This window comes from Somniosus microcephalus, unplaced genomic scaffold (genome assembly GCF_052327205.1).
Source record: "Somniosus microcephalus isolate GS21.2 unplaced genomic scaffold, FLI_Smic_1.0 unresolved_chr6, whole genome shotgun sequence".
Taxonomy (NCBI): domain Eukaryota; kingdom Metazoa; phylum Chordata; class Chondrichthyes; order Squaliformes; family Somniosidae; genus Somniosus; species Somniosus microcephalus.
Genome location: NW_028225184.1, coordinates 38,679,829 through 38,691,912, shown reverse-complemented (window position 1 = coordinate 38,691,912; position 12,084 = coordinate 38,679,829). Strand labels below are relative to the sequence as shown.

Below are 12,084 nucleotides of genomic sequence, written 5' to 3'. Positions count from 1 at the left end.
TCCCTGAAGGCAGCAGAACAGGTGAATAAGGTGGTTAAAAAGGAATATGGGATACTTGCCTTCATTAGCCAAGGCATAGACTATAAGAGCAGGGAGGTTATGATGGAGCTTTACCAAACGCTGGTTAGGCCACAGCTGAAATACTGTGTGGCGTACTGGTCGCCACACTATAGGAAGGATGTGATTGCTTTGGAGAGGGTGCAGAGGAGATTCACCTGGATGTTACCTGGGCTGGAGCGCTTCAGCTATGAAGAAAGACTGGACAGGCTGGGGTTGTTTTCCTTGGAAGAGAGATAAGGCTGAGGGGGGACCTGATTGAGGTGCAGAAAATTATGAGGGGCATAGATAGGGTAGATAGAAAGGAAGATATTCCCTTAGTAGAGGGGTCAATAACAAGGGGGCATAGATTCAAGGTAAGGGGCAGGAGGTTTAGAGGGGATTTGAGGAAGAACTTTTTCACCCTGAGGGTGGTTGGAATCTGGAACTCACTGCCTGAAAGGGTGGAAGAGGCAGGAACCCTCACAACATTCAAGAAGCATTTGGATGAGCACTTGAAATGCCATAGCATACAAGGCTACGGGCCAAATGGTGGAAAATGGGATTAAATTAGACAGGGCTTGAATGCCAGCACGGATGCGATAGGCCGAAGGGCCTCTTTCTGTGCTGTATAACTCTATGACTCTATGTCTCTATGACTAAGAGCGAAACAAATGGATTTTAATCTGTCAGGTTTACAGAAACAGGACATATGCAATGTGAGGAATGGTTTCAGTCTGCAAATTCTGCTCTCGCGTTGTTGCACACTTTTCATAGTGTAAAAACAACAAAATCGTGGCATAATAAAGGCTTTTCCTTACTCATTTGATTGCTGTAAATTTGACCCGCTGTCTTTTACTATATATCATTGTCTGTTGTGCCCTTCTCTGTTCTGGAAACGTCACTGTACCGCAGATTGGTGACATTTACTGGCCAGAAGTGAGAACTGCAGTCGAGCGGAATATCTTTCAGGGTTACAGAAACAGTGCAATGTGAGGAAATAGCATCTGTCTGTATGTTCTACACTCATATTGTTTTACATTTTATATTGAAATCAAAAAACAAATAATTCGTAATATAATGTTTGCCTTTATTGATTAGATATTTGGGAATTTGCCCTGTACTTTACTCTACATTGAGTAGTATTTCCGTCTGATTTCTCAGGACACTAATAACATTACTTCAAATAAACATAACATCAATACGGAATGAACTACTGGAACCCTGAAAGTGCAACAGGAAACAGTCAAAGAGGAATGGGATGAAATACAGAAAGAATGAAGCTGAAATTATCTGAAATAATAACAGAAGACTCTGGGAAGGCTCAGCAGGTCCGGCAGCATCATTGGAGAAGGGAAGCTCGGGTTAACAGTTCAGATCTGTGTTCCATCTATAGACCTACAAGGTTAATCCTACCTTCCTCTCTCCTCAGATGCTGTCGGACCTGCTGAGGCTTTCCAGCATCTTCAGTTATTATTTCAGATTTCCAGCCTGTTCAGTATATCGCTTTTTGAAGAATAAAACTATCCCTGGTAGGGAATCGGTTTTCAAATAAGGAACAGGGTGTAGCGGAGGGAAAAATTTCAGAAAATCAATGAATTTCACTGAATCGGAGTATTTCTATCCCGGTTCCACTATGCAGTACAGGACATATAATAAATATCAATAAAATGGAGCAGAACCTGAGTTAAATCATAGAACCATAGAAAGTTACGGCACAGAATGGAGGCCATTTTCCCCATCATGTCTGTGCCAGCCAGAAAGGACCTCTCCAGCCCCCATCCCACTTTCCAGCTCGCGGTCCATAGCACATCAAATGCATATCCAAATACTTCTTACATGTGATGAGGGTTTCTGCTTCTACCACCCTTCTGGCCCGTACCACCCTCTGGGTGAAACAACATCTCCTCCACTTCCCTCAACTCCTTCTACCAATTACTTTAAACCTATCCCCCTGCTTATTGTTCACTCTGCTAAGGGAAATAGGTCCTAACTCTGGACCACTCATAATTTTATACACCTCAATTAAATCTTCCCTCAGCCTCCTCTCCTCCAAAGCATAATAATCCAGCCTGTCCAATCTTTCTACATCCGAAAAATTTCTCGTGCTGGAGAACTTAACATTATATGGAAAAGAAAGCAATGTTCAAAGTATTTTTATATAAATTATACCAGTTTGTGTTCTGGAAAAAATGAGCAATGTTAATATAAATGTCCAGTACTGGAGATTCTGATATAATGGAATTAAAAAACAACAAACTTCGATGGCTGAGAATCCTACCCGATCATCTGCTTGGAACGCAGCTATGCTCACCACTATACCACCAGCTTTCAGGACGGAAAATAAACCGAGTATCTCTGTGGAGTTGGGGACTGTCCCGCTCCCTTTGTGGTCCTAGGACTGTAATCAGATACAGTATAATCAACCCTGAACATCAACCCCTTTGAACAGATTGTGGGACTCGCATTTGCTTCAGCCCAGTAACCGTTTCACACCCCTGACCGCGGGATTAAAGTGATACGTTAAGGGGGTCAGAAGGACGATTCAGAGGAGCAAAAATGACAGGAAAGCAAATCCTAGGAGGGACTCGACATTTAAACCAGGAACAGGAATCAGCGGGGGAAAAAGCTTCAGCAAATCAATGAATTTCACTGAAGTAGGGATCGATATAAATAATAATTGTCAATAAATAAAAAAGTAACACTTGCATTTATGTCGCGCCTTCCATGGCCAACGGACGTCCCGAAGTGCTTTACAGCCAATGAAGGACTTCTGAATTGTAATTACTGTTGTAAGGTAGGAAACACGGCAGCCAATTTGCTCACAGAAAGCTCACACAAACAGCAATTTTATAATGACCAGAAAATCTGTTTTTGTGATGTACGGGATAAATATTGGCCAGGACACCGGGAATAACTCCACTGTTCTTCATTGTGCTCATGGGATCTTTTACCTTTATTTTTGCACTGGAGTGCGATTACAATCCACAAACCTACTAACTGAGAGGCGAGGGTGCTTCCCACTGAGCCGCAACTGTCACGAAATCACTGCTTGGGATAATCAAATGTGTGTGGTAATCCCCTGAGCAAAAGGATCCTTTCTCAACGATGGATAGGCGACATTTCCCGGTGTATCTTCACAAAGTGAGCGGCTCTTTCAACATAATCTGTGGCTGGAGAGAGTGCTTAAGAAATTGACTTTCTGATTGCAGTGTGAGAGCTTGTGATTGGTGGAAGCCACTTAATCCGATAGGATATCTAAGGAGAGGACCTTTAAGAAGCACTGTGACATCGCTTCCAGTAGCCCAATCACAATCACTGCCTTCCTCCATCCCTCATTAGCATACGGTTGTGGGGCTGTCTATTTAATCCGCTCTCGGAGCGGTTTCGGGTTATTTCTTGGTCTGAAGTTGAGTTTGAACACAAGAACAGAAGAACAGAAGAAATAGGAGCAGGAGTAGTCCATTTCGCCCTTCGATGCTGCTCCGCCATTCAATAAGACCATGGCTGATCTTCTACCTCATTTCCACTTTCATGATCTATCCCCTTTGATCTTGATAACCACAATATTCAAAAATCTATCGAGATCTGTCTTGAAGATACTCAACGACTCAACTTCCACAGCTCTCCAGGGTAGATAATTCCAAAGACATTTCACCTTGTCTCAGCCTTTAATGGCCGACATCTTATTTTGAGAATGTGACTCCTGCCTCTGGACTGCCAGGCAGGCCAATCATCTTCACTGCATCTACCCGGTAAAGCCCTGTAAGAATTTTGCATTTTTCAATGAGATAACCTCACCTTCTTCTAAATTCTACAGAATCTAGGCCTAGTCTACTCAATCTGTCCTCATAGGAAAATCCCCCCATTCCAGGAAGCAGTCTTCCTTGCACTCCCTCTATGGCAAGATGCAGCAGGGCAAGAAGAAAGCGACCAAGAAGGACGCCGAGAAAACCTTGAATAAAGCACTAACATAGGGCGGCTAGAAGATAAGAAAGTCGAGGAAGGAGAGTTATTCCATTTACATCTACAAAGTGATGAAGCAAGTTCACCCCGACACCGGCATCTCCTCCAAGGCCATGAGCATCATGAACTCGTTTGTGAACGATATTTTCGAGCGCATCGAGGGTGAGGCTTCCCACCTGGTCCATTACAACAAACGGCACACCATGAGCTCCCGGGAGATTCAGACCATCGTGCGCCTGCTACTGCCCTGGGAGCTGGCCAAGCACACCTTGTCGGAAAGGACAAATGCAGTGACCAAGTACATCAGCTCCAAGTAAAACTCCACAATGTGCTGACAAGACAAAACACAGCGGATCTTTTAAGAGCCACCCACAGCCTCTCTGAAAAAGCTGCACCAACATCTGCCTGTTGAATCGATTTATTCTATTGATTTTAATATGTGTATTTCTGGAACTTTCTAATTCCCTCTGATTTCTGTTTAATCTGGTAGAAGGATTATCGGGAATGCAGTTTCATTACCTGGCAGAATCTTTGTGTCCTGTTCAATTGATGTCCCATAAACTAAACACTGGCCCTGATCGTTTGTACGCTTTGGTCTCAGACCCGCTCATATTCCGCCCCTTCTCAGAAAGAGGTCAGTAAAACCAGATTTAAGAGTAATGTGCCCGTCTTAATTCACTAGCTCTCTTTTACAGTTTGTTTAATTATTGGAGAATATCAGTTCAAGAAACGTAAATCCCTTGACACAAAACTTAATGTCGCTGTTCAAATTCGTGCACTAGAGTATGGGATTAATAATAGCTGTCTCTAATCCAATACCAGTTAGAGTTGAGACCGTATCTTCTGTCACTCCACTGGGATCTTTCAGGATAAAGCGACACTTCACAGGTCAGTCTGGTGCTGAGATTATCAATGTCTCTCACTGTCCTTCCTCAATCTGTCTCTGACTCTCCCTCCTCCCTGTCGCTCTCTGGCGCTTTCCGTTATATGTTGAATTGTATAAGGAGGTAGGATACTGTTATTGAGCGTGATATGGACACATTGATAGGAATTGTAAGACTGACATTGTGCCTTTCTGTCTGTCTCTTTACCTAGCGCTGGACATGAATGTTGACTGCTGTTATTGAGCGAGATATGGACACATTGATAGGAAGTGTAATACCGATACTCTTTCTCTCTCTCTGATGCTGTTGATGAAGGTGTGTAACCAAAGGACACAGAATAAAGGTAATTTGCTAAAGAACCAGAAGGGAGATGAGGAGACATTTTTTACACTGCAAGTTCAATTGCCAATTTCGTTCACTCTCATTTTCATAACAATAAAACCTCTTCCTGTCGGGGAATTAAACACCGGTCGCCCGCGAGAAAGGCGGGGACACTGCCCACTATATTAATGAGAAATTCACTCCACCAACCTCGACTTGACCAGCCTGGCATGGGAAGTAGACTGTTCGCAGTCTCACTGCAGGAATCAAGCACTTAGTATGGCACTGGAAGGCTGGCAGGCTCACTTCGTAGAATCATAGAATGGTTACAGCACAGAAGGAGGCAATTTGGCCTGTCGAGCCCGTGCCTGCTCTCTACAATAGCATTTCTGCCAAGCCCACTCTCCTGCCCTTTCCCCAAAAAGCTGCAAGATTTTTTCCCCTCAGATGTTTATCCAATTCTCTGCTGAACTCCACGATTGAGTCTGCCTCCACCACCCTTTCAGGCAGTGCATTGCAGATCCGAACCACTCGCTGCGTAAAATTGTTTCACATCCTGTCACGTGAACGGCCACAAAGCGAGAAATGCCCCGTAAGAATGCAGTTTAAATGTAGGACAAAATCCAACAGTGTTTGTTCACGGGCTGAGGTTTAGGATTTTTTCTGCCAGAGAACCAATGGAAGCGGATCAGACCCCAACTCCAGGGAAACGGCTGATTTATCTCTTGCACTGGTGCCATAGTAGTGAGCAGAGCAGTTGACCGTTTATTAATGCCCTTACATCAGAAACTCCAAGTATTGCAATCAAATTTGATGGTGTTCAGAGTGAGATTAATTCCAAAATACAAACGGGTATAACTTAATTAAAAATAATTTCAACGTTGCTTTCTTTTCCATATAACGTTAAACATAGAAACAGAGAAATATAGGAGCAGGAGTAGACCATTCGGGCCATCGAGCCTGCTCCACCATTCAATATTTTCATGGCTGATCCTCTATCTCAATACCATACCCCATCACTCTGCCCATACACCTTGATGCATTTTGTGTCTAGAAATCAATCTATCTGCTTCTTAAATATATTCAGTAACTTGGCCTCCACAGCCTTCTGTGGTGGAGAATTCCCCAATGTTCACCACCCTCTGAGTGAAGAAATTTCTCCTCATCTCAGTCCTCAATGACCTACCCGGTATCCTGAGACTGTGGCCCCTCGTTCTAGACTCCCCAGCCAGGGGACACATCCTCCCTGCATCCAGTCTGTCTAGACCTGTCAGAATTTTATAAGTTCCAATGAGATCCCCTCTCTTTCTTCTTAATTCTAGTGTATAGAGGCCTAGTCGACCGTGTTATGTCCGTGTATAATCAGACACAGACTGCGGAGAACGGTACAAATGGTGTTTACTCAACGTGACTCAGACTGCAACTGAGCTGTACAGATTACGACTCAGCGTTATATAAAGGTGTGGTCACTACCGGTACTACAGTATACATGAGCTGTAAAAAGTAGTTCTCCCCCTTAAAGGTACATACATTACAATTTCTCCCCTTTTAGACTAACAGTACCATAACACTTATTTAATAATTAAATATCAAACTAATTACAATTAACACTTTTAACATGCAACAATAGCTGAAAATAGTTTATTTATAAATTCAGTGTTTGGGGAGGCTTCCTGGTCCTTTCTGGATAGCGCCTTTCCCGAGTGTCTTGCTCTTGGTGCGGAGGTGACTCTGGCCCCCTGTCGTCGGTTGGTTCATCAGCTTCCGATGCTGCTGATTCTGGGGTAGATGCTACCTGTACATCGGGTTCATCACCAGGTATGTATGGGCGAGGCATGGGGTTGAGTTCTTCCTGTGACTCTAGGATCTGGTCAGCATGGCGTCTCACGATGCTCTCCCCAACGTCCACTGTGTACATTACTGGGCCCTTGTGCATATCGTTCCTGGCTGCCATTTTTCTGTTCGGTAGTCGCCGGCCAAGTCTGGTTGCCCGACATTGAAGCTCCTTGTTGGTTTCTCATGGATGTGCTGGAATTGCTTACTCTCAACATCTCTTCGTACGTTTGGTCTGAGCAAATCCAGGCGAGATCTTAACCTTCGGTTAAAGAACGTCATGGCTGGGGCCTGGTTGGTGACTGCATGTGTCGCATTCCAGTAGGTGAACAGGAAATTGTCCACCTTATGCTGCAGTGGAATGTTGTCATTGTACATAGCCTTTATTGCCTTCTTAAAGGTTTGTACGAGCCTGTCAGCCCATCAATTTTTGGCTGGATGATATGGGGCAGATGTGTAATGCCTTACCCCATTCTTTTTCAGGAACCTCCGGAACTCTTTGGTCACAAACTGTGGTCCGTGGTCGGAGCAAATCTGTTCTGGCAAGCCATTCCTGGCAAAAATGGTCCATAGGACTGCAATCGTTTTCTCCGTGGTGGTGGAGGACATTTTGATGGCCTCAGGCCATTTCGAGTGCACATCCACGGCTATTAAATACATTGAGACCATGAATGGACCAGCAAAATCAATATGCAACCGTTGCCATTGAGAGGAGGGCCAATCCCATGGGTGTAGTAGGGCCTGTGGTGGTGCATTTTGGACTGTCTGGTATCCTGAGCAGCTCTTGTTCAGGTCCTCGATTTGTTTATCGATTACCGGCCACCACACATAAGCCCAGGCTAGGCTTTTCTTTTTTACCCCTCCCAGATGACCCTCATGAAGCCCATTGAGCTCTCTATCCCTTAACTTGGGTGGAATTACCACTCGGGATCCACACATCAAGGTACCGTGGCACACTGACAGCTGTTCTCCCCTTGTCGAGAATGCTGGCAACAGTGAGTCGCCATGTGCTGGCCATCCCTTCACCGTCAAATCATATACCCGAGACAGTGTCAGGTCATTTCGGGTTTCCTTTTTGATACAAGCGTTAGTTACCGGTAGGTATTCAACTATAGTCGAATGGAATATTTTGACAGGATCCACTGCTGGTGCTTGCTCCGCATTAGGCAGTGGCAGGCATGATAGCCCATCAGCATTTCCATGCTGTTTCGTGCCCTTATATTCAAACTCATAGTGGTGCACCCCTAGAAAAAGTGACCATCTTTGTAGTCGTTGCGCAGTCATCACAGGAACGCCCTTCTTTGGATGTAAAATGGAGACAAGAGGCGGGTGATCAGTCAGCAAGGTGATTTTCTGCCCGTGCAGATAGTGATTGAACTTTTTCACTCCCCACACTAGGCTGAGGGCCTCCCTGTCAATCTGGGCGGAGTTACGCTCGGCTGAGGTTAGTGATCGTGATGCAAAGGCTATTGTCCTCTCTGAGCCGTCCGAGAATTTGTGCGACAGCACCACTCCAATGCCGTACGGTGACACATCACATGCCAACTGAATTGGTAATGCCGGGTTGTAATGGGCCAATACCTCTTTCGATGTGATTAGTGTTTTGCTCTTCTGGAAAACTCGTCTGCATTCGTCACTCCACTTCCATGGCACCCCAGTTTGCAGTAGGCTGTTCAATGGGTGTAGTATTGTGGACAAATTTGGCAAGAACTTATGGTAGTAGTTTACCAGCCCGACGAACCACCGCAGTTGTGACACATTTTCTGGCGCTGGAGCCTTGACGAAAGCCTCAATCTTCACTGGGGACTTATGTAACCCCTCTTTATCGATAACGTGGCCACAATACGAGACCTGTTTTCTAAAAAACTGGCATTTGGGACGGTTAGCGCGGAGCCCATATTCCTGCAATCTGGTGAGCACCTTCTCCATGTTGGCAGGGTGATCACTGTCATTTTCGCCCGTGACCAGGATGTCGTCCAAATAACACTGTGTCCCTGGGATCCCTTGCAGGACTTGTTCAATAGCCATCTGCCAAATAGCCGGAGCTGATGCTACCCCGAATACCAGCCGGTTGTTATTGTAGAGATCTTTATGGGTGTTGATTTTGAGGTATTTTTTGATGCTTCTTCTACCTCCATTTGCCGATACGCCTGGGCCAGATCAATCTTAGTGAAGCGTTTCCCTCCAGATAGTGAGGTGAAAATATCTTCAATCCGCGGAAGTGGATATTGTACGGTATGAAGGATCGGGTTCACTGTTACGTTAAAGTCACCACAGATGCGAACCTTCCTTGGTTCCCCAGGCGTGCTGCTGACCGACTTTTTCATCACAAGGACGATGGGTGTAGCCCAGTCGCTCCAGTCTACCTTGGACAGTACACCTGAACGTTCCAGACTCTACAGCTCTGCTTCGACGGCTGGGCGGATCACATAAGGTACCGGACTGGCCTTAAAAAAATTTGGACTTCCGTTTTCTTCAATTTTAATCGTCGCTGTCATGCCTTTAGTGTTCCGAGTCCTTGCTGGAACACTTCTTTTGCGTCAGTTATGATCTTTGACAGTCGCCCAGGTGTGACGTCGTCATCCTTTTTGTCAGCCACAGTCAGTGCCTGTATGGAATGCCAATGCAGTTGTATTTTCTGGATCCATTCACGTCCCGGTAATGTTGGTGCTCCATCTTGCAATACATACAGGTCTAGTTTTGGTGTTTCCTTACCGCTATATATAACGGTCACCCTTATTATTCCTTTGGGGTAGACTTTATGCCCCGTGTGCGTCTTCAAAATATTTTTTGTCTCTCTCAAGAGTATGTGTGAGAATAGCCGCTCGTACTCCCGTCGGTTTATGGCTGTTAGGGCTGATCCTGTGTCCAATTCCATCTGTACCTTGATTCCTGCTATCTTGAGAGTGACCCAAATGGTTCGGTGATCCTCTCTTGTGATCACATTATGTAGTTTCAGACAACTCAGTTCTCAGCTTTCGGAGTCATTATCACTCTTTTGTTCGTCTGAACTACTCTCCGTTATCTTATGTACCTTCTTGTACTTTCCTTTGGTCGGTTTATTTTTGCTGGTTTTCTTTCCCGATCTGCAGCCTCGTGCTATGTGTCCTACTTTTCCACACATTCTGCACAGTTTTTCTTTGAACCAGCAATCATTCACGTCGTGTGTTGTTCTGCCGCAGCGATAGCACTTCTCTGTTCCATATGACATTTTGTTTGCCGTATTCTTGTGGTCTCTGTTGTATCTCTGCAGCACCCCGTTCTGCTGCATCAATCGATACAACAATGCTGAAAGCATTTTCCAGTGTAAGGTTCTTTTCAGATAGAAGCCGTTTCTGGGTTCCTTCACTTTGAAGCCCACACACAAACTTGACCCTTAAAGTATCTGCTAGTCCCGTTACAAACTGGCAGTGTTTCAATAGCTTGCGCAGTTCCATTAAATACTCAGCATTACTTTCATCTTTAAGCTGGTTCGTTTTGTGAAACTTAAATGTTTCTGCTATCAGCAGTGGTGTGGGGTTTAAGTGGTCCTGTAGGATTGACACTATGTTTTCAAAATCATTTTCTACTGGCTTCTCTGGGGTTACTAGGTTTCGTAGTAAGCCATACGTTTTTGCACCCATTGAATTCAACAATACCAGCGCATTCTTGTCATCTGGCACTTCATTCGCCTTGCAGTAACTTCTATGTGTTCGACATATTTCGTCCAATCTTCGACTTCATTGTCGAACGCTGTGATACTGCCACTCTTCGGCATTTTTGAGTGTGGTTAGACTGGCTTAAAATGGCATCTCCCGCGCTTTCCTTTCTTCCCCACTGCAGCTTAAAATGGCGTCTCCCGCGCTGCTGCCAACGCCACTCTCGGCGGCCCTCGTGGCAAATGGCGACGCCCTGTGGGTTTCACACGCTGCTCCTGCGCTGCTGCCAACGCTGCTCTCTGCCGTCCTCATGGCAATGGCAGCACCTCATGTTATGCTGCGTGCCTCTCAACCCGTTGAAGCTGCTCGGCCCTTGACCACCGGCTGCGCTCTGCTCTCTCTCGTCTCTCTCCACCGTTGATGCCGCTCGGTCCTGAACACCGGCTGCGCCCTGTGCGCACTGCCCTCTCTCTCCTCCCCATCGGCGCTGCTCGGCCTTTTTCTGTGCCGCTCGGTCGGGCCCTAGCCCGCCGCTGTCCGGGAAATGTCTGCGCAGTACCTGTTGCCAGCCCGTTTCGCTGAACCACCGTGACTGGAAAGCCAAGCCTTGCTCTCGACAGCCTCCCCTGCGATACTCAAATCTCCGCTGGATGACTGGGTGGTTGCCCGTGGTCGACGCCCGTGCTTCTGGACTAGACCTTCTTCCTCTGTTCTCCAGGAGCGAATCCCTGGGAGGTGATACAGAGTAGCAGCAGGGTTCGAATCTGCCTCCTCGCCACTGTTATGTCCGTGTATAATCAGACACAGACTGCAGAGACTGGTACAAACGGTGTTTACTCAACGTGGCTCAGACTGCAACTGAACTGTACAGATTACTACTCAACGTTATATGCAGGTGTGGTCAACGCTGGTACTACAGTATATGTGAGCTGTAAAAAGTAGTTCTCCCCCTTAAAGGTACATACATTACAGACCAAATCTCTCCTCTTACGACAGTCCTGCCATCCCGGGAATCAGTCTTGTGAACCTTCGCTGCATTCCCTGCATGGCAAGTATATCCTTTCTTAGGTAATTATTACGAATCGTTTGATTTTTGTTTTCAATATAAAATGTGAAACAATATGAGTGTAGAATTTACAGAGTGAAACTATTTCCTCACATTGCACTGTTTCTGTAACACTGAAAGATATTGAATTTCTCACTTCCGGCCAGGATATGTCACCAATCTCCGGTACAGTGACGTTTACAGATCAGAGAGGGACAAAAGAGGCAATAACTCTTCATGGTGTATTGGACGGATGGGATTTCCAAATACTAGGAGTGGACATTTTGTTAGACAAGCACGAGTTACAATGTTGTGCTAATTTACGTGATGGTGGAATTCGTTCTGTATCTGTCATTCTCTG

The 12,084-nt window shown here is 45.6% G+C and overlaps 1 protein-coding gene across 1 annotated transcript; it reads left to right on the top strand.

The window, feature by feature from the left end:
- Positions 1-3,944: 3,944 nt before the first annotated feature.
- On the top strand, positions 3,945-4,319 carry LOC147087209 (histone H2B 7-like). The gene has a single exon (XM_085978113.1). It carries the CDS (start codon positions 4,074-4,076, stop codon positions 4,317-4,319), a length of 246 nt encoding a protein of 81 aa, XP_085834239.1. The 5' UTR covers positions 3,945-4,073.
- Positions 4,320-12,084: the final 7,765 nt, after the last annotated feature.

What these genes read in the sequence shown, in the direction of transcription:
- LOC147087209 (XM_085978113.1), top strand. Translation starts at nt 4,074, where the DNA reads ATGAAGCAAGTTCACCCCGACACCGGCATCTCCTCCAAGGCCATGAGC.